Source organism: Phodopus roborovskii, unplaced genomic scaffold (assembly GCF_943737965.1).
Source record: "Phodopus roborovskii unplaced genomic scaffold, PHOROB, whole genome shotgun sequence".
Lineage (NCBI taxonomy): Eukaryota > Metazoa > Chordata > Mammalia > Rodentia > Cricetidae > Phodopus > Phodopus roborovskii.
In genome coordinates this window covers 260,052-283,023 of record NW_026126441.1, presented here as the reverse complement: position 1 = coordinate 283,023, position 22,972 = coordinate 260,052, and the positions used below count along the sequence as shown (strand labels likewise).

The window sequence follows — 22,972 nt, the reverse complement described above, 5'->3', positions numbered from 1 at the left end:
TGATCCTCGAATAATGGACATCTCCATTCAAATAAACTGAAGGAATTTGAGAGAAAAGCACGAGGGCAAAAATGATGTCTAAATCGTGGCAGTTGCTGGTGGCTGGTGAAGAATGAGGGGAGAGGCTGGCAAGCAGCTGTGGACAGGCGTCCCTAGAGACGTGTGTGTCAAGCTGGGTGTGGTGGGTCTCCTAGAACTGAGCCACCAAGTGGACACTAGCCATCAAATACAGACCCTCTAGAAGAACAGCCAGCCCCATTTCTGCTGTGTTATCTCTGCAGTCCTAGTTGGACATTTTAATATAGAGGGCATCAGTTTCTTTTCCCCATTGCTGCTGTGTTCTGGATACGGTGTCTTAGCCTCGTGGGCTCTGCTGTTGAGTGTTGAGTGCTCGCTCTGTGGCTTTCCTTCCCAGCTTGTGGAGACAAATGTCATTTTAGTGTTAGTAAGTCCCACCACAGTGTCTTTGTGTATTCAAGCCAAGTGGAGAGCATAGTTACTGCCCACTCTGTTCTAACACCTTCAGAAAAGCTGTGTCTTAAGGGTCACAGCTCATCTTTCCTCAGAAATAGTCCTCAAAGTGTGGTACTTCCTGCTATGAAAGTTAAAAAAGAGTGTGGCTTTTTTTTTTTTTTTTTTTTTTTTTAATTTAGAAACTTTTGCATTATAGAATTTACATGAGAAATGGGAAGCATCACATGATTTAAGCCTTCATCTTCCTTATTCAATTTAACAACTTGATAGTTGCTTTGGAAGTAGTTTATCCTCCTATGTCTTTGTTTCTTCTCTAAATTCGGAATCTGATTTCAAAATGCCCACTTCTTGCGATTTGTTAGTTGCATTTTGTCTCTTTTTAATTTTCATTTTTCTTTTGCATTAAACAAAGGAATGAAATAGATATGGGATAGAGACCTTGATAGTTTTAAGAGCCCGTCTTGCTCTTGCACCCACCTCAGGCATAGGACATCCACCTGTTACCTGAGACCCAGCTTCTTCTGGTATCTAGTGATGTCCACACACATAGATGATACACATGCTCATGAGTGAAATGTTTGAAAAGAAATAACCTTTCCTTTGTTAACCTGTACATATGGGTGTTGCAGTCCTAATGGAGAGTCACCTTGGTGATTGTCTGGAAATGTCCACGTGTTAACTCTCTCTCTCTCTCTGTTCTTTGTAGAATGGACATGGTGGTGGCCGAAGTCAGCATACAGTAGACAGTAAGTGTTATGATCTCTTACAACTGATGAAAACCAACTAGAGAATGATCGGCTAACGTAACTCAGAATACACCAATGGATCAGTGGTTAATTCTTCAAAATTAATACTTAATATTTTCCCTGAAAACTTCTTTTTGTTTGTTTTTTTGAGATTGTCTCACTACTATCTCTGACTTACCTGGCTTGGCTTGCAATGTAGACCATCCTAGCCTGGAACTCATAATAGCCATGCTTGCCTCTGTCTCCTTTGTGCCAGGATTGAAGATGTGTAATACCACACCACACCCCAGATCTACTTTTCCTGAAGGGGTGTTTTATTCACTGTGTATCCCAGGCTGACTTTCCAGATAGCAAATTGTGAAGCCTTCTCGAGCCATTCTCATGCTCCCTTCCTGCTCCTTTTTTGAGAGAACATTCTCAGAGTCTTTTGTGAAGTCACCCTTGAGCTGTGGAGGTGACCTTTGGTCTCTTAGTTTGCAGTGAGATGCTTCACAGGAGTCTTTAAGACTTAGTATAAATTCACTGCACACCTACCTCCCCCAACCCTGTCCTTCAGTCTCTCAGCAATTAAGCTGGGATTGATATCACTCCTCTCCAAACTGGTAGTCCTTTTTTGGTTTTTCCGGTCAGGGTTTCTCTATGTAGCTCTGGCTGTCCTGGAACTCAGAGATTCCTGCCTCTGCCTTCCAAGTGCCAGGACTAACGGTGTGCACCAGCCACTGTCTGGCAAACCCATAACATCTTACGAAACCAAAAGAAACAAACAGACTCAGGAAAAATCAAAAAACAAAACAAAACCTTACCCCTGTATCAATTCTATTCCACATTTATGAATTACTCATCATTAACCTACTCTACTCTTTTATCAGAACATATCAGAGACTGAAATGGCTTCAACTAGACCCAACTGGAAAACATTAAAGCCTTCTCCATTTCCTTTATAGGGTGGAATTATTGCTTCTCCTCTGTACAACCCAACTCTCATACTCCTTAGCCTAATAATTAATATCCTAACAACTTCAGTATTTATCCCCTTTCCTTTTACTCATTGACACTGATTACTTCCCTCTCACAAATAGGAGTTAAAATATCCATTATAGTATTTGTAGTCTCTACAACCATCCTGCCCCCATGAGGCCTTCTTTCACTAATAGGATTGTTATCCAAGTACAATTGTTGCAACATAGCAACATTAAAAGCTGTAATAGCCCTACTCCATTCATTTCATTTATTTATTGCATATGTCTAATTTATGTCACCACACTCACTATCTTTCTGGCAACCAACAGTAAAATATTTAATGTTAGTTTGGTCAGGAGAGTGCCTACCTAGCCTATATCGAGTCTACATGGAGTTCAGTCTCCAGGACCACATGTAACCAGGAATGCTGTAAGGAGCCTATAATGGTGGCACTTGGAAAGCATGAGAATCAGAAGTTAGTTCATTGGTGTGGTATACATGAATGCATTCAAGAGGTGGTGGCAGAAGGATCAGGAGTTCAAGGTCATCCTTGGTTACTTAAGAAGTTAGAGGTTGTTCTGTGCTACACAGACTGTCTAGGAAAGAAAACAACTTTCCCAAGCTGCAGTCCAGCCTGTCCCCTGCCCCTCCCAACACTTCCTCTCAGAAAGGGAAAAGACAATGATGTGTTTCCAAGCACATATCTGATCTATGTGTGGATGACAGTCAAACTGAGTCTTTTCCAGAGGTCCAGTTGTGTCCGTGCTACCTCTGCAACATAAAGACTTGTATGTGTGATCTGTGATTAACTTTTTGAAACACATACCAAGGAAAGCTTCCGCTGGGCATCTGCAAGTAGATGTCGGTATGAATTCTCATTTGATTGAGATGAACAGATGTTCACATTTCCTCTGCAGTTCCAGTGCACTCTGGCCCTGGGCCTTCACTGGGTTGGAGCGCATAGAAACACTCTGAGGAGGTCTTTTTCTCAGCTCTTCACTCCCTTGCGCTACACTTTAAAGGAAATTGGTCTCACTATATACATGTCAGTTTTGGCCCATTCTTTCTTTCCTGGGTTCTTGTGCCAAGTGTCTGAAAATGGGAGAAGTATGTCCACATTGTGACAGCTTATGCTTCAGTGTCATGTTCTGTTGTTTTTCAAATCCTTCACATGGTTATGTAGTCCTGTCTGAAAGAAGTGGAGCTATCTAGTGACATGCTTAGGCTCTATCCTCGGAAAATGTGACATGTCATATAGCATATCACATGTGAGCAGACATGGAATGTCTCCAGTCCTAGCTACTGAAGCTAAAGAGACATTTCTTGCAGCTACTTCATCTGTTCCCGCTCCAAAGACGACAGACCCTCCGGCCCTCGCATCTGTGGGCTCCCTGCCCAGCACCACCTCCTGCACTGCCCTTCTGCCCTCTTCGTCCCAGCACACTGCCACATTGCCCTCCTTGTCCCAGTCTGGTGACCTGTCCAGCAGCCCCCTTTCTCAGCTCAACAGGTATGAGTGTGGGTGACAATGAGGAAAGGAAGGGGAGGGGGACTTGTGGTGCTCCTGTCAGATGATGCCATGAACAAACCCCCTGGTGGAGTGTCATAGACTTCAGTTGTAGTTCACTGGTCACGGGCCAGCACTAGCTGCAGAAATCCTAACTGCTTCTAATGTTTCTGCCTCAGAATCTGAGCTATGTTCTTACCCCATACCACTTTAATGTGGAATAAGTAGGTGTCTGCTTTAACGGCTCTCCCGATTCCAGAGATGGATTACTGGAATAGGATACAGCAAAGGGAGTTAGCTTGTTACCCATGTCTTCTGTGTAGAGTTCCTTGATTCATTTAGCTCAGAGCAGATGTGGTTGATCTAATGGGAATTTAAGCTAGACTCTTAGCTGTGGGCCACACATAGAACCTCTCTTGACTCCTAGTCTTATGAACTCTCTAGGTAAGCTATCCTGATTTTATTCTTATAGCCAAAATGCTTATATTTATTGAAGCCAGGATGTATCAAATGTCATAGTGTATCCCCTATAGGCCATTTTTGACCACCAGGATAACTTTGCCACAGGGTTCTAAGGGCATGAAGTCCCAATGCCCAGGCATCCTCAGGGATTCTATTGACCTTGATTATATATAGCCTATTAAACCAGGTAGGTCAGGCTTCCATGAACAAACTTGTTGACCTGTTGTACTCTTGTTTTGTCTTGTAGTTCTCTCTCCAGCCACCAGAACAACTTGTCCTCCTCACATGCGCGTCCCACAAGCACACCCCACACTGTAAGTGCCCACATTCGTGTACCGTACCCCCAGATCACCTCCCATGATTAGCAGGGAAATTGGTGAATTTTGAATGGAGATGACCCAGAGTCTCATGGGTCATTGCCTTAGATAGACCCTGGTGGTTTTTCTCACACAGGTGTCAGGACTGTGCTTGCCTTCAAGGACTTAGGGTGCTCTTTTCCTTACAGAACACAACCAGTTTGCAGGGGCAGTCCCTTTTCTGTCCCTTTTTTTATTTCACATTTTTGTTGTTGTTGATGAAGAATAGGTTTGTTTCTAATTCCCCTGTCTCATTGTCCTGCCTCTTGACCTAAAAGATATAGTTAAATTCCTTTGTGATGACGTCATTGGGACTTTGCTACTGGTAATGATTAGGTGTCCAGTTTGATTGACCTTCATACCAAATTGCCTGCTTAGATAGAGACAGAGTTTGAGGAAAGATGTTTTTAGAAGGTTAAGAAATCTAGGCCAGTAGAGTTTCAAAGTGGAGTGTATCACATTTATGTATGTGCACTGTATTTGTGCCTGTTGCCCACACAGGTCAGGAAGAAGGTTTCAGATACCCTGGCTTTAAAGTTACGGATAGTTATGAGACATCAGGTGTGTGCTAGGGGCCAAATCGAGGTCCTCTGCAAGAGTAGGCAGTGCTTTTAATCACTGAACCATCCTTTAAAGCTCTCTTATTTCTATGTGTGCGTCTGTCTGTGTGTGACTGCAGGTACCTATAGAGTCTAGAAAAGGGTGTTGGGTCCCCTGAGCCCTCTGACATGAGTGCTGTTTTAGTGGTAGTGGGATAGGGGCAGAGACACTCCCCCTCTAGAAGAACTGTATGTGCTCTTTTTTCTTTATTTTTATTTCATGTGCATTGCCAGCATGTATGCCTGAATGGGGGTGTAGGAACCCCTGGAACTGTAGTTATAGACAGGTGTAAGCTGCCATGTGGGTGCTGGGGATTGAACCTGGTTCCTCTGGAAGAACAGTCAGTGCTCTTAATCACTGAGCCATCTCCCCACCCCATGTGTGCTGTTAACCACTGGGGTTTTTGTTGAGATCCCCTTGCTTCTGTGGTGGGAATAAAGATGTGTTTCGTGACCAGCCTCCAGCCCAGTTTCAGTAGTCTGTGTGGACTGTGAGTCATGGTGGCTGAATCTGGCCCCACAGCTGGAGGCTACACTGACCCTGAGACAGGTGTCTCACTCATTTATAGCCGCTGAGTACTGGCATTGCTCACTGCCTGTTGAGCCATAGGAGTCCTAGCTGTTCCAGCTCCATCTTCCTTACCATCAAATCCACATGAATTGGCTTTTGTTTTGCTAGCATGCCAGTGTGGAGAGCACCCCATCCTCAGCCACCTTCTCAAATGCAGCAACCTCTGCCCCAAGTGCCCCATCCTCGGGGGTCGTCTTGCCTGGGAACAACAGCTTGTGCCTGGGTGGGACCACTGTGAGTGTACCCAGCAACAGTACCAGGGCCACAGCCTTGGTGACCTCAGGTATGTACTCCAAGCCCCTTACCTACCCCTCAACAGTGAACTTCCACACTTGTACCCACCTCCAAGCAGCCGAGCTACCCCACAGTGAAATGGGTAATCTGTTGTGTTTGTTTTTTCCTTTTTGTAGGCAAAGCACCCCCAAACCTGCCTCAGGGGGTGCCTCCTCTGCTACACAATCAGTACCTCGTGGGCCCTGGAGGACTGCTTCCTGCTTACCCGGTGAGCACATAGTAGAACTCCTGGTTGCTACAGGACCTGGTAAGGGGTTGTGAGTTAGGACAGGGCTGTCCACCTGACACAGGTCATCTCTCCCTGTCTGTCCACATAATACCTAATGTGTCTTCCTCCTTCTAGACTCCATCTGTAGCACTTGACCCAAGCCCCATTCCTCAGTGTGTGTGTTTTGGCCCTCCAGATGGCTTTGGGTGTGTGGTCCCTAATATTCCTGACTCTTCTGCAGATCTACGGGTATGATGAGCTCCAGATGCTACAGTCGCGTCTGCCGATGGTGAGCACGAAATGCCTCAGTGGACCTGGGCAGCCCAGACTCAGGGCTCCTCCTTAACTTGCTTGACCTCAGTGATGGCACTCTCCACAGTACCTTTGAGAAGCGGTGTCTGGTGGTGATATGCTTGGTTTGGCCTTTTTAGGACGGGGACAGATAGGGAGCAGTGCTCATCCCCAAGGGAATTTAGAGACCTTTAACCAAGAACACATGTTGGCCATGCTCTGAACCAAATTTAGTCTCTTATTTTCCTGATCCTTTTATTCCCCCCTATCTTCAAGAAAACTAAAATCAGCTGAGCATGGAGGTGCATTCCTATAATCTCAGCATTTGAGAGACTAAACTTGAGTTAGAACAAACAAGTCATGAGAGTCGCACGTGGGATGGGCCTGTGTTTCTTCGGGCTGTGGTGGCCCATGGCTGCCCTCATGACTGCAGCATTGCATGGGAGAATGGGGCAGGGGTTGACTGTTAAACTGTCATGGGTTTAGCTTTTTACCTTCATTTACAAGAATGCTGGCCTTGGTGTCATTGGCTCACTTTCAGCCAGGGCTGTCTGTTCTGACTCTTGAGTCTTAGGGATAAAATAGTCAGAGTCCTGTAGGAAAGCCATTGTGATAAGCAGAGAAACAGGGAGTGGCCTGCGCCTCATGAAGCAGGGTTGCTCTCTGGGTAGCCAGTTTCAGCCTGATGTTTTCTAGAGTATAGACTGTGGTCTTTCAGGTTCCTTAGAAGAGGAGGCTTGTACCCAAGCATGGGGCTTTGCTGGCTCCTCCTCCAGTGCTCAGTCCCCACACATGCACCCCCCCCACACACACACACACATTGTTGCCTGTCCATTCCACCCAGAGTACACAGGTGTAGGCTCACAACTCTACTCCATGTGCTGGGGTCCTTTGCAGAGGCAGAGGCTGCCTGAGGACCTGCTGGGTCTAACAGGACTTGGAAGAGTTCCTGGGTAGAATCCAAGCATGGCCTGATAACACTCAGTAGACTGCCTACACCCATGGGTCTCCATGTCCTTTTTACTTTCCTGTGTATGCGTATGAGGTCTGCATGTATGTAGCTGCACCATATCTGTGCCTGATGCCCACAGGGTAAAAGAGGACATCAGATCCCTGAACTGGTTACAGTTGTGAGCTGCCTGCCATGAGGGTTACTAGAAAAGCAGACAGTTCTCTTAACCTTTGAGCCATCCCTCCAACCCCCTCTTTTTAAAAGTTCTATCTCCAGCGCACCCACAGGGGAAACAGCTTTAAATTTTTTCTTGGATCATATTTTAGCCTATCTTTTGGGCATAACCCTTCTGCCTTTGGAAATTGGCTCTGTCTGATACAAGCATTAGGGTTTGCAGTCTGTCCACACCTTATCCGCTGAAATGGGCTCTGAGCTGCACGCACCAAGGATATTGTCGCACTTGCAGCTCTCTGGGACAGCTGCCTGCCATGGTCACTCTGAGCATGGCATCACCCAGAGTGCCCATGCTTGTTCTGCCTGGTGGGTCTGCTCTCTGAGAGCAGGGCATACCATTTGCTCAATGAGTCTCCTTGGTCTTTTCTAGGATTACTATGGAATACCCTTTGCAGCACCCACAGCCCTTGCCAGCCGAGATGGAAGTTTAGCTAATAATCCGTATTCAGGTCAGTGGGCTAGAGTGTAAGGGGATGTGCTGGCCTGTAGCTAGCAGTAGGAGGCCAGAGGGGATGGGGTACTTGAAGGTGTGAGTCCTGAGCTAGCAGTCAGACCAGTTCTTGTTTGTATTGTAACTGCCATCCTGGCTCTTCTAGGTGATATCACGAAGTTTGGCCGAGGAGACTCTGCATCCCCTGCACCTCCTACGACACCAGCACAGGCACAGCAGGGCCAATCTCAGACCCACCACACAGCACAGCAGCCCTTTTTGAATCCTGCTCTGCCACCTGGCTACAGCTATACTGGCCTCCCCTATTACACAGGCGTGCCCAGTGCCTTCCAGTATGGGCCCACGATGTTTGTGAGTATTTCTGCAGGTCACTCCCTGGTCTGTGGGTTCCTCTAAGGTTGAAACCCTGGACATATTTTGCAGCATCTGTCAGTTACATCTGGCCTTGAGGATTGCTCAGGGTTCTGATTTCATTCCCCAGCTGCTTTTATTTAGATTCATAATGGATTGCACTCATGAAAAGACTGGTTACCTTGGTTGTGGCTTGGTTTTGCTGGAGGCTCCGGCTCCGGCTGAGGCTGCCTGATCTCCTTGCCTTATTTTTATACTCAAACCTCACCTGCTTGTCCCACTAGGTCCCGCCAACCTCGGCAAAGCAGCATGGTGTGACCCTCAGCACTCCCCCTACCCCTTTTCAGCAGGCCAGTGGGTATGGGCAACACACTTACAGCACAGGTAAGGGCATACACTCTGTCCTGAGGGGACAGGGTGGGACAAACTTGCTTTAGCCCACACATGCCTCTCGTACCCTGCCATGCTAGGTTATGATGATTTGACCCAGGGGACAGCGGCTGGAGACTACACCAAGGGTGGCTATGGTGGATCATCGCAGGCACCAAACAAGCCGGCTGGATCTGGGCCTGGCAAAGGTAGTGTCAACTCCTCACCTGGAGAGTTGTCTCCTATCTGGCTGTCTGAGGCAGGGCTACCCCGGGGTCTCTGGGACCAGGACTGAATGCTGAGAGGAACAACTGTTTTTTGTCCTAGGAGTATCAGTGTCTTCAGGCACCACTGGCCTACCGGATATGACTAGTTCTGTCTACAACAAGACACAGGTGAGGCTGTATAAAGGTGGGCAGGTAGTTGGGGGGGGGGAGGGGTTTGAAGCGTACAATTCAAACTGGCCTTCTCATTGTATAATCTTTGTCCTACAGACGTTTGACAAGCAGGGATTTCATGCAGGGACACCCCCACCTTTCAACCTGCCCTCTGCCTTGGGCTCCACTGGGCCTCTGGCCCCTGGAGCAGCCCCTGGTTATGCGCCCGCACCGTTCCTGCATATCATGCCTGCCCACCAGCAGCCTCACTCCCAGCTGCTGCACCATCATCTACCACAAGACACCCCGGTGAGCGCAGTGATGGAGGCTGCCTCCCTGCCATGGGCCTAAGGTTGTGTGCCAGCCTTTATAGCCTTTTCTCCTCTTCTTCCTCAGAGTGGCTCGGGTCAGCGCAGCCAGCCCAGCTCCCTGCAGCCCAAGTCTCAAGCCTCCAAACCCACCTATGGCAACTCTCCATACTGGACAAACTAGACCCTGAAAAAAAGAAAGTGGGCTCTTGTGCAGGAGAGAACACATGGAACACATTTCTGGGAGCCTGGTGCCCTTTCCTAGAATTCTGAGACAACTCTGTCTGCTGAGCCTCTGTGGGAAGCCTGCCTCCCAGACTCACTATTGTATGTAGTGTATTTATATATGTATATGTAAATGTGATAGAAGTCTGGCGGAGCTGGGGTGTGCTCTCCCCATCTGGACATCCTCACAGTCGCCCAGTATGCCCTGCCCCACCCCTTCTGCCTTCAGGCCTCCATGTGGCTCCCTGGGCTGCTTGGTGTGCTGCTGAAGGGATGGGTGGTGGCTTGGGGGTTGGGGTCAGGTACCAATGAAGAATCACGACTTTTCTTTATGTCACTCCCTGTGAAACATTGTTTCCTCCCTCTGTAATTACTTCATACTTGTTGAGAAACTGACCCTTTTGTCATTTGTCACGGTCCTTCTTTTAACAAATCTTGATCTGGGAATAGCAGAGATGACCCCTGTCCAGCATACACCTGTCTGCCTGCACAGCAGGGCCTTCCGCTTTTGGTGTGGTTCTGCCTTTGACCAACCACTTAAAGGATTTGATCGGGTCTCAGAGATGTTCAGCTAGCCAGCTCCCTTGTAAAGAAATCAAAGCTCTGCTTCCATCTCAGTGAAAGCCTGTCTCCAAACAAAGGCTCCTCTATACCAGTTGTCCTGAACCAGGTGGGCAACTGTTTCAGGGTTTTCTCTCACCCAAATTCCACCTAATAAAGTTCTTGAGAGCATGCTGGGTCTCTGTGTTCTGTAACTAAGGATGGCTTGGGAGAGTCACCGGATCTCATAGGGATGGCCGTTTGAGTTGCTTTTTGACCTTTCTCTTCAGGCCCCTAGGCTGTGCCCATGAAAAGCTAGTGTGGCTTTTCTGGCTACCTTTCAGTAAAACTTGGGACCGGGGGCCACCGTTAGTTATATGGTCCATATAGCAGAAGTGCCGGGGTAGTGCTGTCCAAACCCCAACTGACTAAAGATCCAGAGGGAAGCAGCCAAGTGCGGGGGGCTCCAGGCCTGAGAGCTGTGTGTCAGTCCTTTGCTTTCACTCACTGTCACAGGCAGTGATGGGAGAGGTTAACTGTTGAGTCAGTCAATGCTCAGTATCCTGAAGTCACAGCTCATTTCAACCCCGCACCACTGTTTCATATCAGGCTCAGTAAAATAAAAGGAGCTTATTCAAAATGCTCTTATGTGCCCAGGGAATCCCAGGACCCAGGCAGAGTCAGGGTTGGTGCTTTTGAAGTGGGCCACATCTATTTCAACAGGATCCACCATCGTTTGCAGATCACAATGACTGACATCTACAGTGGTCATCCATCAGACCAACTGAGGCAGGAACTGTTTCTGCTACATTCATGTTTTGTCTCCTGTGGCAGTCCTCGGCCTCATGAGTCAGGGGACTGAACAGGTGCTGCTTGATTGCTGTTGTGACAATGAAACAAAAGGCTTGCCCAGGGATAGTAACACCCTTCAGGCAAGTTGAACAAGTGGCCTTGACTTCAAGGCGGCAGTGGGGCACCCGTAGTGAGTGGTCTTAGCGATTTAACTATCCACAGTGAGGTATACCGGAGGGTGGGTGGGTAGGGGATCACCCATGGGGAAGTAGCAATACAGGTATATTTTATTTCACATTTTTATTAGTAGACAGATGGGCAGAAAAAGACAAATTACTAAAGGGGAAGTCAACACAAAATGCACTGGATAAACCTTTCTCATAAGTTAAAACTGAAAAACTAATAGCTAACTAATAGCTAAGAAAACTATTAAAGTCAGATGTGTCCGCTGGTTTCAGTTGAAAATTGCATCTGAGTCTTCAGTTGTAAATGTAAACCTTGTGTATCGGGGCAGGAGGGAGGAAAGAAGGGACTACAAAAGCAGAGCAAGGCTGACAGAATTCTGGAATGATAACAGAAGTGAGCAGACTGGAGCAACAACAATCACGATAGTGCATACTTTCTCCACACACTTGTTCTTTTCATGCCAAATAAGCACCTGTACTTAAGTTCTACCTGCAGCAGAGACCTCCATCTACCCCCAAAAGTAAAAACACTCAGTCCTCAGAGACCACCAATTGTCAGTTAGTCGGTGTAAAAGCCAGTGTCTGCCTGCTAGCAAGTCAACACAGCCTTTGGAACTGATTGAGCTCCCATCAAATGCAAAGCTGGCCTTCAACAGTAATGTCAACAAAGGCTGAGATGGCCACCTCCACTTCCCTCTCTGGTTAGAGTCAACATGCAACACAGGTCAGCAGGGCACCTCCCACAATTCCAAGGTACCTAGCATGCCCAGGAGTGAGGTGAGATGTTTTTTTCACGAAAGGCTTGTTTAGGGCGCCAAGAGTAAGACCAAACTACTAGCTGTAAACTTTCTGGGGATGGGGGTGGGGGTGTGTGGCTCCAGGTGTGCAGGCTTCCAGGGAGCACTGAAGGGGACTCCCTCTGGAAGTTTTTACAGTTGTCCTAAATTGTCCTACCCAGCACAGCAGCTGTGTTTCCTCAATCACTAGACTCAGGTACAGCCCTGGCCCTGTGGACATTAATTTCATAGACACTTCAGGACCAGACTAAACACGCTCATTTAGTAACAAACCAAACTGTAGAGGAAGAGTGAATGAAAACCCTGAGATCAGAACAGGAGGAGGAGCCATGGCAGGAGATCCATCCTCTCCAATTCCTGTCTGCCCTTTGGTTCTTTCAGGGCTGTAGTCTGAAGATTAGTAGTGACACTGGCACACAAGGAGCTTAGCATCCTATCTTTCTGAAAGTTGGTTTTACATCATAGAAGCTTGCTGAAGTCCCTATGATAAAGGCTGTAGGAGCTCAGTCACCTGGGGCACTACCAAAACAGAAGCCTAGGGGAAGCTCCAGGAACAATTTCTGCTTGCACTCCATGGCCAAAGTACACTGAAAGGAGAAAACTGTCCAGATCATATCCAATGAGGAAAATAACCAGTCCCAAGTCTCACACTTCCAAAATTACCACTAGCAGTATAAGCAGCTCAATAGAAACCACAATCTTAACACATGAACCTAGGATTAATACTGAATAATTAAAAGTGGCTACTTAAATTAACAAAAATAGCCTTGGGTGAGAGTATCTAAGATGTTTCCTCTCCCAACAGTGGCCATAAGTAAATTTCACTCTTCCCCATCAGCAAACTTCAACCAAAGCTGGTATAACTTTAATTCTTCGTTTTCATAATTAAAATATACACACACACTAAACCTCCACTCCCCACCCCCTTTGCCCCACTTTATGGTAGAAAAAAGGTACCCTAGCTTTAAAATAAATAGCAACCGAGTGCTCAGTTCTATGTAAAGTATGAATATTTATTTCAGGCTTTAGATCCCAATCGATTCCAAAAAACAAAATCTGATTTCTCTCCTCAGAGTAGCTGTAGCCTCCATGTTGGGATGATGTCACTCACAGAGGCAGAAGCAGCACATTCATCAGGCTTAGCAAGAGTAAGGAAGTCCCTGATGCCCACCGCATCCCAGCCTCAGGAAGGGAAAGAAACAAATTCACCACCACGGGGCTGAACAAATGCACACGCACTAATGGAAGGAGCAGCTAAACCTTGGCAAATTGGCCTTTTTTTTTTTTTAAGTTTGTTTTGTGGATTTTTGTGTTTTTTTTTGTTTGTTTTGTTTTTTTTTTTTTTTTTTTTTTTTTTTTTTTTTTTTTTTTTTTTTGGTTTTGTTTTTTTTTCCCCCATTTTCTTTTGCTACCCGATATATGCAGCACTTGTGGACCCCCAGTGGGTTCCCAGCTTTAAACACATTGATGTCTTAGACAGACTAATTCCTCAAGAATCTAACAACGGACAAACGTGTTTTGCTGTGAACATTCTGCAGAGATGAAGTGAGGTGGGAGTTTGAAGGGTGGTGGCTGTCTGTCTGTCTGTTTAAAAAGAATCAATACAGTGATGGAAGGGCAAAGAATGCAAGGATTCAGACATTCTGTGGAGGGTACTTTCTCTCCAGTAAAAGTCCATAAAAAGGAGCAAACTGAGATCCACAGGGGAGTCAGCAGGGGCTGTGTGTGTCTCCCCACCCCATGAGTAAGTTTTCGCTCAGGGGCCACCATAGATCCCCACTTGCTCCCTCCCTTTGGCCTGAGACGTCAGGGCAGTACAGGGGTACTGAAGGAACATGTCACGACTCCTCATTCCCAGAATCATCATCATCATAACAGTCGGCATCTTCTTCCTCCTCATCTTCATCATCAATGTCGTCGTCATACAAGTCGTCATAAAGCAAATCTGAGCTGTTGTCATTGGAAGGCACTTTAGTTTTGATGCAGTATTCTGCCAGGGTTGTGGGGACCTTCACTCCATCCTTTTCGGCTTCAGCCTTAGTGGCCGAGACCTGTTTCCTGAAAAAACGGGATAACAAAATGTGTTTTGTTTTGGGAGAGTTTCACTAACCCAACTGGCCTTCAACTCTAATCTTCTTCCCATTAAATCTCCTCATGCTGGGATTATAAGAAAAAGCCATCATATTTGGCTTAACCCTTTGTTTTAAAAGACAGACTTGTAACTGACAGTAACCAAGATTTTCGTCACTCGCTTTCCAAACCCCGGGTAGAACAGACAGCTTGGGCTGCATGACACCAAGGCTCTCAACCCTCAGGTACCACCGCAGAGGCTCCTTGTTTAATTTGTTAACACTTCAGCCTTGTTCACCGCTGGCGGCACCGCATCAGGTTAGCTAACCCACAGCCCATCTCCTGCATGTTCACTGCTGGCTTTTTGTGTGGTTACTGAACTCAGGGTCGGCTTGAGAGAGAGGGGTGCTGGGACCCAGCATGTTTTTAGCGCCTTGGCTGCTAGGTTCCCCCATGTCATTAAGTGCTGGGGATCAAGTCTAGATATTCACAAGCTGGACAAGCGCTTCTGGCAGTCACACCTTCGCACATCCACTTTCTACCTATCGGAATATGAGCTTCACTAGAGCAGATGCCATGTCCGCCTCAGTCTTCTCTATGGCCTGGCATATTAATAGATGTGCAGTAAATGTCGATTATCAAGTGGAGGATAGTTTCTTTCCAAAAGTACAAAACCCAAAGTCATCAGAATGGATGAGGGGAAACTGAAACATAAGACCACTTCCCGGAAACTTAGTTTGTTGGCAGGCTTTGCACATGGGATGTTTCTATAGCTTCTATAGGTCTTTACCATTTACATTAATCACCTTCAATTCATGATATGAAATACTCATCTCAGTGGCTGACCACTAAAAACAAGCAGCTCACAGTGATGTACACTGTATTCTCAGTACTAGGGAGGCAGAGGCTGAATCTCTGTGTTCAAGGCTAGCCTGGTTTGAAGAGCCCCCACCCCCACCCCAAGACAAACCCACCAGAGTTTGCACTGCATTTGAGTGAGTTTGTTTTTTGTTGTGTTTTTGTTTCTGTAATGGATTCTCTTTTAAGAGCAGAGTTCATTAGGTTCCTACTTCATAAATCAGACATTGTTTTAAAGTAACAAGATACTGAGGTTTGAATGTGAACTCTAGAGTTCCAGAGCGCACGTGGTTTGACTCACCTAATAATCTCGGCGTATTCCTTGTCTTTTCCTTTACTGTCCCTCCATTTCCTGAACATAACTGAAGCGTCCACATTGGCTGGAGAAAAGGTGTTGGGCTCATTAAGCAGTGAGATTACACTTAAGAGGATAGTCCTGAAAAGGAGGAGACAAGAATCCACCATGAAAACCTATGTTCACAAAGTACAGTTTGTTTTTGAGAGGGGGACTGCGCGGAATGTGAGAGAAGTTTGGTTGAAGTCTTTCTCCCTTAATATCTGATACAAATGTGAGGCTTATGAAAAGCGATACGGTTTTGTTTGGGGGTCTGTGAGATTCTCCAGCAGGTAAAGGTGCTTTGCCACCAAGCCTGATGACCCGCCTTTGACAACAGGAATGAACATGAGAAGAAGATGACCAACTGCTACAAGCTGCCCTCATACTTTTGCTTCGATGTCAGACATTCACCCACAGTAAATAGGATTTTAAATAATTCTTAGGACCAGAAGCCATTTACTCTGGCTGCCAAAACTCCAGGTAGGCAGCCTGACAGCAGACCTTCCTGACTCTCAATGTCCCCAAACCAAGACACTATTCCCAACATTCCCCTCTCCCCCCCCCCCTTCCTCATCCCCTGGTCCCAGCCCAAAACTCAGAGACACCCTCCTGGATCAGACCACCAGCCCCCAACTCGAGGAGACACCCTGCTCCAGAAGAGACCACACTGGCCACCAGAAGTACAGTCCCCAACTCAGGGGGAGACCCCTGCTCAACCACAGTCCACACCACACAGACCAGAAGAACAGAGAGGAAACAAACCGAGGAATAAAATACCCATTCAACAAAGACAAACTCAGAAATCAGCACCTGGACCTCTTATCACCCCAATCCCAGAAGCCTAGATGCCAGTGCAAGAGCACCTTAACAGCCAGGGTAATATGGCATCACAGAACCCAGCTATCCTACCACAGAAAGCCATGCATATTCCAACACAGCTGAAATACAAGAAAACTTTCTTAAAACCAAGTTTATGAAGATGGCAGAAGTCCTTGAAGAAGAAATGAATAGATTCTTTAAAGAAATAAAAAGTTGAAGGAAACAAGGTCTGTTCAAGACCAGAAAATGGAAATCGAAGCCACAAAGAAAACCTAAAATGAGGGAATTCTGGAATGAAAATTCTAAGTAAGTGAACAGGAACTACAAAGGCAAGCAAGCTTCAACAACGAAATACAAGAGATGGAAGAATCTCAGGCCAAAAGAAACATGCACACAACACCACCACCAACAACAACAAAATAACAGGAACTATCAGTCACTGGTCATTGATCTCTCTCAATACCAATGACTCAATTCCCCAGTAAAAAGACACAGGCTAACAGAATGGATTAAAAAACAAAATCCATCCTTCTGCTGCATGCAAGAAACACACCTCAACATCAAATATTGGCATTACCTCAGAGGAAAGGATTGGAAAAAGATTTTCCAACCAAATGGACCTAAGAAGCAAGCTGGTATAGCCATTCTAATAACTAACAAAACAACAAAAACTTTACAAACTAAATCCAAGAACACATCAAAAAGATCATCCAGCATGACCAAGTAGCCTTTATCCCAGAGATGGCTCAACATACAAACATCAGTTAATGCAATCCACTATATAAACAAAACTGAAAGAAAAAAAAAGCACATGCTCATCTCATTAGATGCTGAAACAGCCTTTGACAAAATCCAACACACCTTCACAATAAAGGTCTTGGAAAGATCAGGAATACAAGAGACATACCTAAATATAATGAAAGCAATATTCAGCAAGCCAACAGCCAACATCAAATTAAGTGGAGAGAAACTCAAAGAAATTCCAGTAAAATCAAAAACAAGACAAGGATCTCCACTCTCTCTCTGGTCAATATAGGGCAAACGCCAACTGAATGAGGTCAAGGGAATACAAATTGGAAAGAAGACAAAGTATCATTATTTGCAGATAATTACAGTAAATGTAAGTGACTCTCCCCCCCCCCCCAAAAAAAAATATACCAGGTACTCCTAAGGTTGATAAACACCTTCAGTAAAGTAGCTGGATACCAGACTAACTCAAAAAAAAAAAAAAAAAAAAAGAAAGAAAGAAAGAAAAATCAGTAACCCTCCTACACAAAATGACAGACTGAGAAAGAAATCAAGGAAACAATACCATTCGCAATAGCCACAAATAATATAAAATATCTTGGGATTACTCTAACCAGGCAACTTTAAGGCTTGTCTGATAAAAAAATTTCAAGTCACTGAAGAGGCTGGAGAAGATATCAGAAGATGAAAAAATATCCCATGCTCATGATAGGGTAGGATTAACATAGTAAAAATGGCCATCCTACCAAAAGCATTCCACAGATTCAACGAAATCACCATCAAAATTCTAACACAATTCTTTATATACCTTGAGAGAATACCAGGAGAGCTAAAATAATCCAGAACAATAAAAGAACCTCTAAAGGTATTACTGTCCCTGATTTTAAGCTCTACTACAGAGCTATAATAATAAAAACAGCATGGTATTGTAGTGAGAGATACACCCAGCCACGCCTGTGGCACAGACCATGCTTGTTAGGCATGGTCACAGGTGCATAGGTACTTGGTCTGGGGTCCAGGACTGGCTTGCTCTCTCTTGGTTCCAGCCAGGTCACAGAGAACACCCTGAGTGTGGATCCTGGAAGTGGGGACTTACAGGTCATTAGCTTCTCCGTGTAAATGACTTCTCCCAGAATAAAATATATAATCCATATCTATTCTCATCCCCTATATCTTAATCTGTACATCTTTATGGTATTAGTACAAAAAAAAAAAAAAAACATGTTGATCAATGGAATCAAATAGAAGACCCAGAAATTAATCCACACACCTATGGGCACCTGATTTTTTTTTTTTTTTTAAATAAAGAAGCCAGAAATATACAATGGAAAAAAAGGAAGCATCTTTATAAACAATGGTGCTGGTCTGACTGGATGCCTGTGTGGAGAAGAATGAAAATAGACTATATCTATCACCATGCACAAAACTCAAGTCCAAGAAGATCAAAGACCTCAATATAAATCCAGTTACACTGTGACTGTCAGAGGAGAAAGTGAAACCCTTGAAGGAGTCTCCTGAGCAGACTTCCTGCACCAACAGTGCAGACACTAAGATCAACGATAAATAAATGGGACCTCATGAAACTGAAAAGCAAAGGACACAGTCAACAGGACCAAATGTCAGGCTACAGAATGGTAAAATATTTTTGCCAACTCCACATCTGACAGAGGAGATTTACATATGTATGTATGTATATGTGTGTATGTATGTGTATATACACACATATATATGTGTATGTGTATATATGTATACACACATATATACACAACACCAGCTCATGCTGGAGAGGAACATTCCTCCATTGCTGGTGGGAGTGCAAGCTTGTACAGCTGTTATGGAAATCAATATGGTGGTTCCTCAAAAATCTACCTCCATCTTTCTCAGGACCCAGCTATACCACTCCTGGGCATATATCATAGGACACTCCATCCTACCACAAGCACTCTTGCTCAACTATATTGTTTAATTAGTACTAGCTAGAAACTGGAAACAACCCAGGTGTTCCTCAACTGAAAAAAAAAGAGTACAGAAATGTGGTATATTTTCACAATGGAGTATTACCCAACCGTTAAAAATAAATCATCTTGAGTGAAGTAACCAGACCCAGAAAGACAAACATAGTATGTTCTCACTTTAAGTGGTATTAGCTGTAAAGGTTAATCATGATACGATCCACAAACCAGGAGAGGCTAAGTAACAAGGGGAGCTGGGGGAGGGCATAGACCTTCCTGGGAAATGGAAATAGAGTTTTGCAGGTGGAGTGTGTGTGTGTGTGTGGGGGGGGGGGAGGAATAGAGGGATCAGGTGAGGGGAAGGGATGGAGGGAAAGAGTACAGGGAGAAGTGACTGTAATTGTAGGGCATTTAGGGAGTGATGTGGAAACTAGTACAGGGAAACACCCTGGAATCTATGAAGGTGACCCTAATGAAGACTCCTAGTAATGGAGGGCACAGAGCCTGAACCAGCTGTCTTCTGCAAGCAGGCAAGGATTCTCATGGTAGGACGGAGATCCTAACCCTGACACAAAACCTTTGACCTACAATCTGTCCTGCCTATAAGATGTGCTGGGGGTAATGTAGGTACAGAGCTTGTGGGAGTGGCCAATGACTGATCTAATTTAAGCCCACACTACGAGAGGGAGCCCATGCCCAACACTGCCTAGATGGCCAGGAACCTGAGGCTGGATAGCCAGAGATAAAACCAAACATGACCGGGAGAAAAAAAGAAGTCAATAAAAATGACTCCTAATGTTATTCTGCTATATTCATAATCAGTGCCTGCTCCAATACACAGACCAACAGTCAGAGAGAGCCCAGGTTGGAGGTCTCCCATCAGGTCTCTCTCTCTTCCCTTGGAGCTTGAGGAACCTCACAGAAGAGGGAGAGGCGAACTGTGAGAGCCAGAGGGATCAAGGACACTAAGAGATCACAGCTCTGCAGAATCAACTAAGCAGGGCTCATTGAGGCTCACGGAGAATGAGTGGCAATCATGGAGCCTGAATAGGTCTGTACTACGTCCTCTGCAAGTATGTTATGACTACTCCTGAAAGCAGGACTGGGGGGTGTCTGACGTTTGCCTGATCTTGCTACCCTTCTCCTCCTACTGGGTTGCCGAACCCAGCACTGATAAGAGGGTTTATGCCTATTCATACTGTATCTTATTGTGCAGGATTTAGTTGATGTTCCTGGGAGTCCTGCTATTTTCTGGGAAACAGGTATGGAAGGGGGTGGCTGGGAACTGGGAGGAGTGGAGGGAGGGGTACTTGCAGCTGGGATGTAGTATATGAGAAAATAATAACTATTTTAAAAAAGGAATTCTTAAATTTGTTTTGGGGATTGGGAGAGTGTTCACTGGCCTTGCAGAGTTTGGTATGTGGTATCACCACCTCGGGCTGCTTGAAACTTCCTATTAACTCCAGCTCCTGGGGGTTTGAAGGCTCTGGCCCGGTCAGTCATGTGCACATATACACAGCCAGATGCACAAACACACACACACACGGACAGATGCATAAGCAAACACACAATTAAAAATAAAATGAATCTTTTAACAAATTGCTTTTCAGCATCACCTGTCTAAGCCACTTCACTGGGCGGGGTGGTACAAGTCTGTCATTTCAGCACCCCTGGGGCAGAGGCAGGTCAGCCTGAGCTACAGAGTGAGACCCTGCCTCAAATAAATAAGTCAGAGGAAAAATTACAAGGGAAGTAGCAGGGAAGAGAGGTTTGATTCAAGGAAGTCTTTTTTCCTAACAGGAGTAAGGACAGAGCTTTTGTCGTGACTGTTCTGAGTCATACAAAGCAATTTTCAATGAAAACTTTCCCCTAGTTAAAATCTGACACACATACACACTCCTTCCCCCTCCCTCCTTGTCTCTCAGAACACCTGGGTATGGTGTAGCAGTAGCTACAGTAGCACTGTAGACTTTTAAGCAGAGACAGGCAAATCTCTGTGAGTTTAAGGAACACAGCAAGATTCAAGCCAGCCAAAACTACACAGTGAGACCTTACCTCCAAGATAGATAAAGAGACAAGTTGGCCTTGATTTTTCTTCCCCTTCCCCAGTCTACATATATTCCCCCAGGCAGCATTTGAGAAGCAAAAAGTTCGTTCTTAAAAAACCTAAGTTTAGAGGCTGGAGAGATGGCTCAGAGGTTAAGGACACATGGTGGCTCACAACCATCTACAACCATCTATAATAAGATCTGGTGCCCCCTTCTGGCCTACGTGGGTTTCTCTGTGGTTTTGAAGGCTGTCCTGGAACTCACTCTTGTAGACCAGGCTGGTCTCAAACGCAGAGATCCACCTGCCTCTGCCTCTCGAGTGCTGTGATCTAAAGGTGTGTGCCACCACCGCTTGGCAATAAATAAATCTGCTGGAGAGATGACTCAGAGGTTAAGCTAGCTGCTCTTCCAAAGGTCCTGAGTTCAATTCTCAGGAACCACTTGGTGGCTCACAACCATCTATAATGAGATCTGGTGCCCTCTTCTGGCCTGCAGGCACCCATGCAAACAGAACGCTGTATATATAATAAAAAGTAAATCTTAAAAAACAAACCGTAGCTTAACACAGAGATATGTAGGTAAGATTTATTGGCCTAGGATAACTTGGTTCTTTTGCCAGGAGTAAATTCCACATACTGCTGCTACTGTTTATATTAGGTTCCCCTAACCCTGACACTGCTAATCAGAAGGGATTCTTTGAAAAAGCATCCAATAACACCAGAAGCTAACCCAGTTAAAGCTCTGTCTCCTTTACATGTTTTCAAAATGGAAGAGATGTTTAAAGAGAACACTAGAGGAAAGAATCCAGCTCTAACTGGGAAAACAGGGCAACACAACACGTGGCAAAAAAATACAGTAACTTAACTGGTTTACATATTACAAGCAATTTGCCTTTATGCTACTAAAGCAATGAAGACCCTGGCTTTTTACCCTTCTAGCGGGCTGCAGAAAAGACTAGACAGAAGATACTCACTCTATATGCAACTGTGGACGCTGGATTAGGTCCATCCATCTGGCTCCAACAAGACCACTTTTCCTACCCTACAGGAAACACGAGAGCTAACAAGTAGTTCTGGAGATATATCTCAGAGAAATGGCTGTAAACTGTAAGCAGGGTGTGACAAACTCCCTGGTCTCAGTTTAGTTATAGCCAAAACACGAACTAAGGTAGGTTGTTTCTCCCACTAGGAACAGACATAAGGACCACTCATCACTAATGTCCACTGGGTTTCTGGATTTCTTCCAGAAAGGAGGCTAGCCACCCACCCTTTAGGGATGGCAAACTGGACTTTTTCTTGCTTACTGCTCTAATCAACTCTTATAACTGTATAGCTTCAGCTCTGGTTTTATATTCTTTAGGCAACAAAGAGCCTTTCACACAACTCTACCTTATGAATGTGCCCACTAATGTGCTGAACAGTCACAGGTCTGAGCACGAGAAGCCCCAACACACAAGAATACAATGTCAGTGCCATGCAGCAGCTAAAACTGATAACATGTACCCCCTCATGCTAGTTCACTGCAGGCCTGCTACTACAACCCTAAAGCTGGATTCAGTCCAATCCCGAGTCAGACAAGCTACTGAACCCTGAAAAACTAGCAGCAAAGTGGTGTGAAAGAAAAGATGACCCTATCTACCTTGTGTATCATGAGTGTTGAGCATTTGGCAGGCAGAGGCAGCCAGCAGCAAATGCAAGGCAAACCTGATATACAGAGCAAGTTCCTGGCCAGCCAGAGCTACACAGTAAGATGGCAGTATCATAGGTACCCTTAAACAGTCCTAGCAATTTACTATCTTTAGAATCCCCTTAACAATGTAGATGTGGTGGTGTATGCCTGTAATCCCAGCACTCGGGAGATGGAGGCAGGAAGACTCCATTGAGGTCAATTGGGCTACACAGTGAACCTTGTTTTTTGTTTTTGTTTAAAAAAAAAAAAAAACCTCTGCCTCTACAAATAACAAAAACAAAAGAAGTAAAAAAAAATTCCCTATTGTTTTAAGTCATGAGGGGGCACTTTCCTGACTTTAATCTCAAAGACAACCAAATGATGCAAACAGATGAGATACAAAAGTCTTCCTGTATGACCCCTA

General features: G+C 45.3%; 2 protein-coding genes and 1 non-coding gene across 3 annotated transcripts in view; 2 read left to right on the top strand and 1 right to left on the bottom strand.

Annotated features, from left to right (window-relative positions):
* Ubap2 (ubiquitin associated protein 2) overlaps positions 1-10,466 on the top strand; it is a 65,313-nt gene extending 54,847 nt beyond the window's left edge. Inside the window, exons 17-29 of the mRNA XM_051187556.1 lie at positions 1,181-1,220; positions 3,510-3,690; positions 4,397-4,463; positions 5,784-5,958; positions 6,086-6,177; positions 6,419-6,466; positions 8,025-8,103; positions 8,251-8,456; positions 8,741-8,840; positions 8,927-9,034; positions 9,153-9,220; positions 9,320-9,511; positions 9,599-10,466. Of these exons, the coding sequence (XP_051043513.1) occupies positions 1,181-1,220; positions 3,510-3,690; positions 4,397-4,463; positions 5,784-5,958; positions 6,086-6,177; positions 6,419-6,466; positions 8,025-8,103; positions 8,251-8,456; positions 8,741-8,840; positions 8,927-9,034; positions 9,153-9,220; positions 9,320-9,511; positions 9,599-9,694 (1,452 nt within the window). The 3' untranslated portion in view covers positions 9,695-10,466. The remainder of the gene's footprint in view (positions 1-1,180; positions 1,221-3,509; positions 3,691-4,396; positions 4,464-5,783; positions 5,959-6,085; positions 6,178-6,418; positions 6,467-8,024; positions 8,104-8,250; positions 8,457-8,740; positions 8,841-8,926; positions 9,035-9,152; positions 9,221-9,319; positions 9,512-9,598) is intronic.
* Positions 2,850-2,926, top strand: LOC127224554 (small nucleolar RNA SNORD121A). The gene has a single exon (XR_007834726.1). It is a non-coding gene; the product is annotated as a small nucleolar RNA SNORD121A (small nucleolar RNA).
* Positions 10,467-13,041: 2,575 nt separating the features above from the next.
* The window catches only part of Ube2r2 (ubiquitin conjugating enzyme E2 R2), a 61,612-nt gene continuing 51,681 nt past the window's right edge, over positions 13,042-22,972 (bottom strand). Inside the window, exons 4-5 of the mRNA XM_051187555.1 lie at positions 15,279-15,413; positions 13,042-14,107 (exon numbers count right to left, since the gene is read on the bottom strand). Coding sequence (XP_051043512.1) covers positions 13,888-14,107; positions 15,279-15,413 — 355 coding nt within the window. The 3' untranslated portion in view covers positions 13,042-13,887. The remainder of the gene's footprint in view (positions 14,108-15,278; positions 15,414-22,972) is intronic.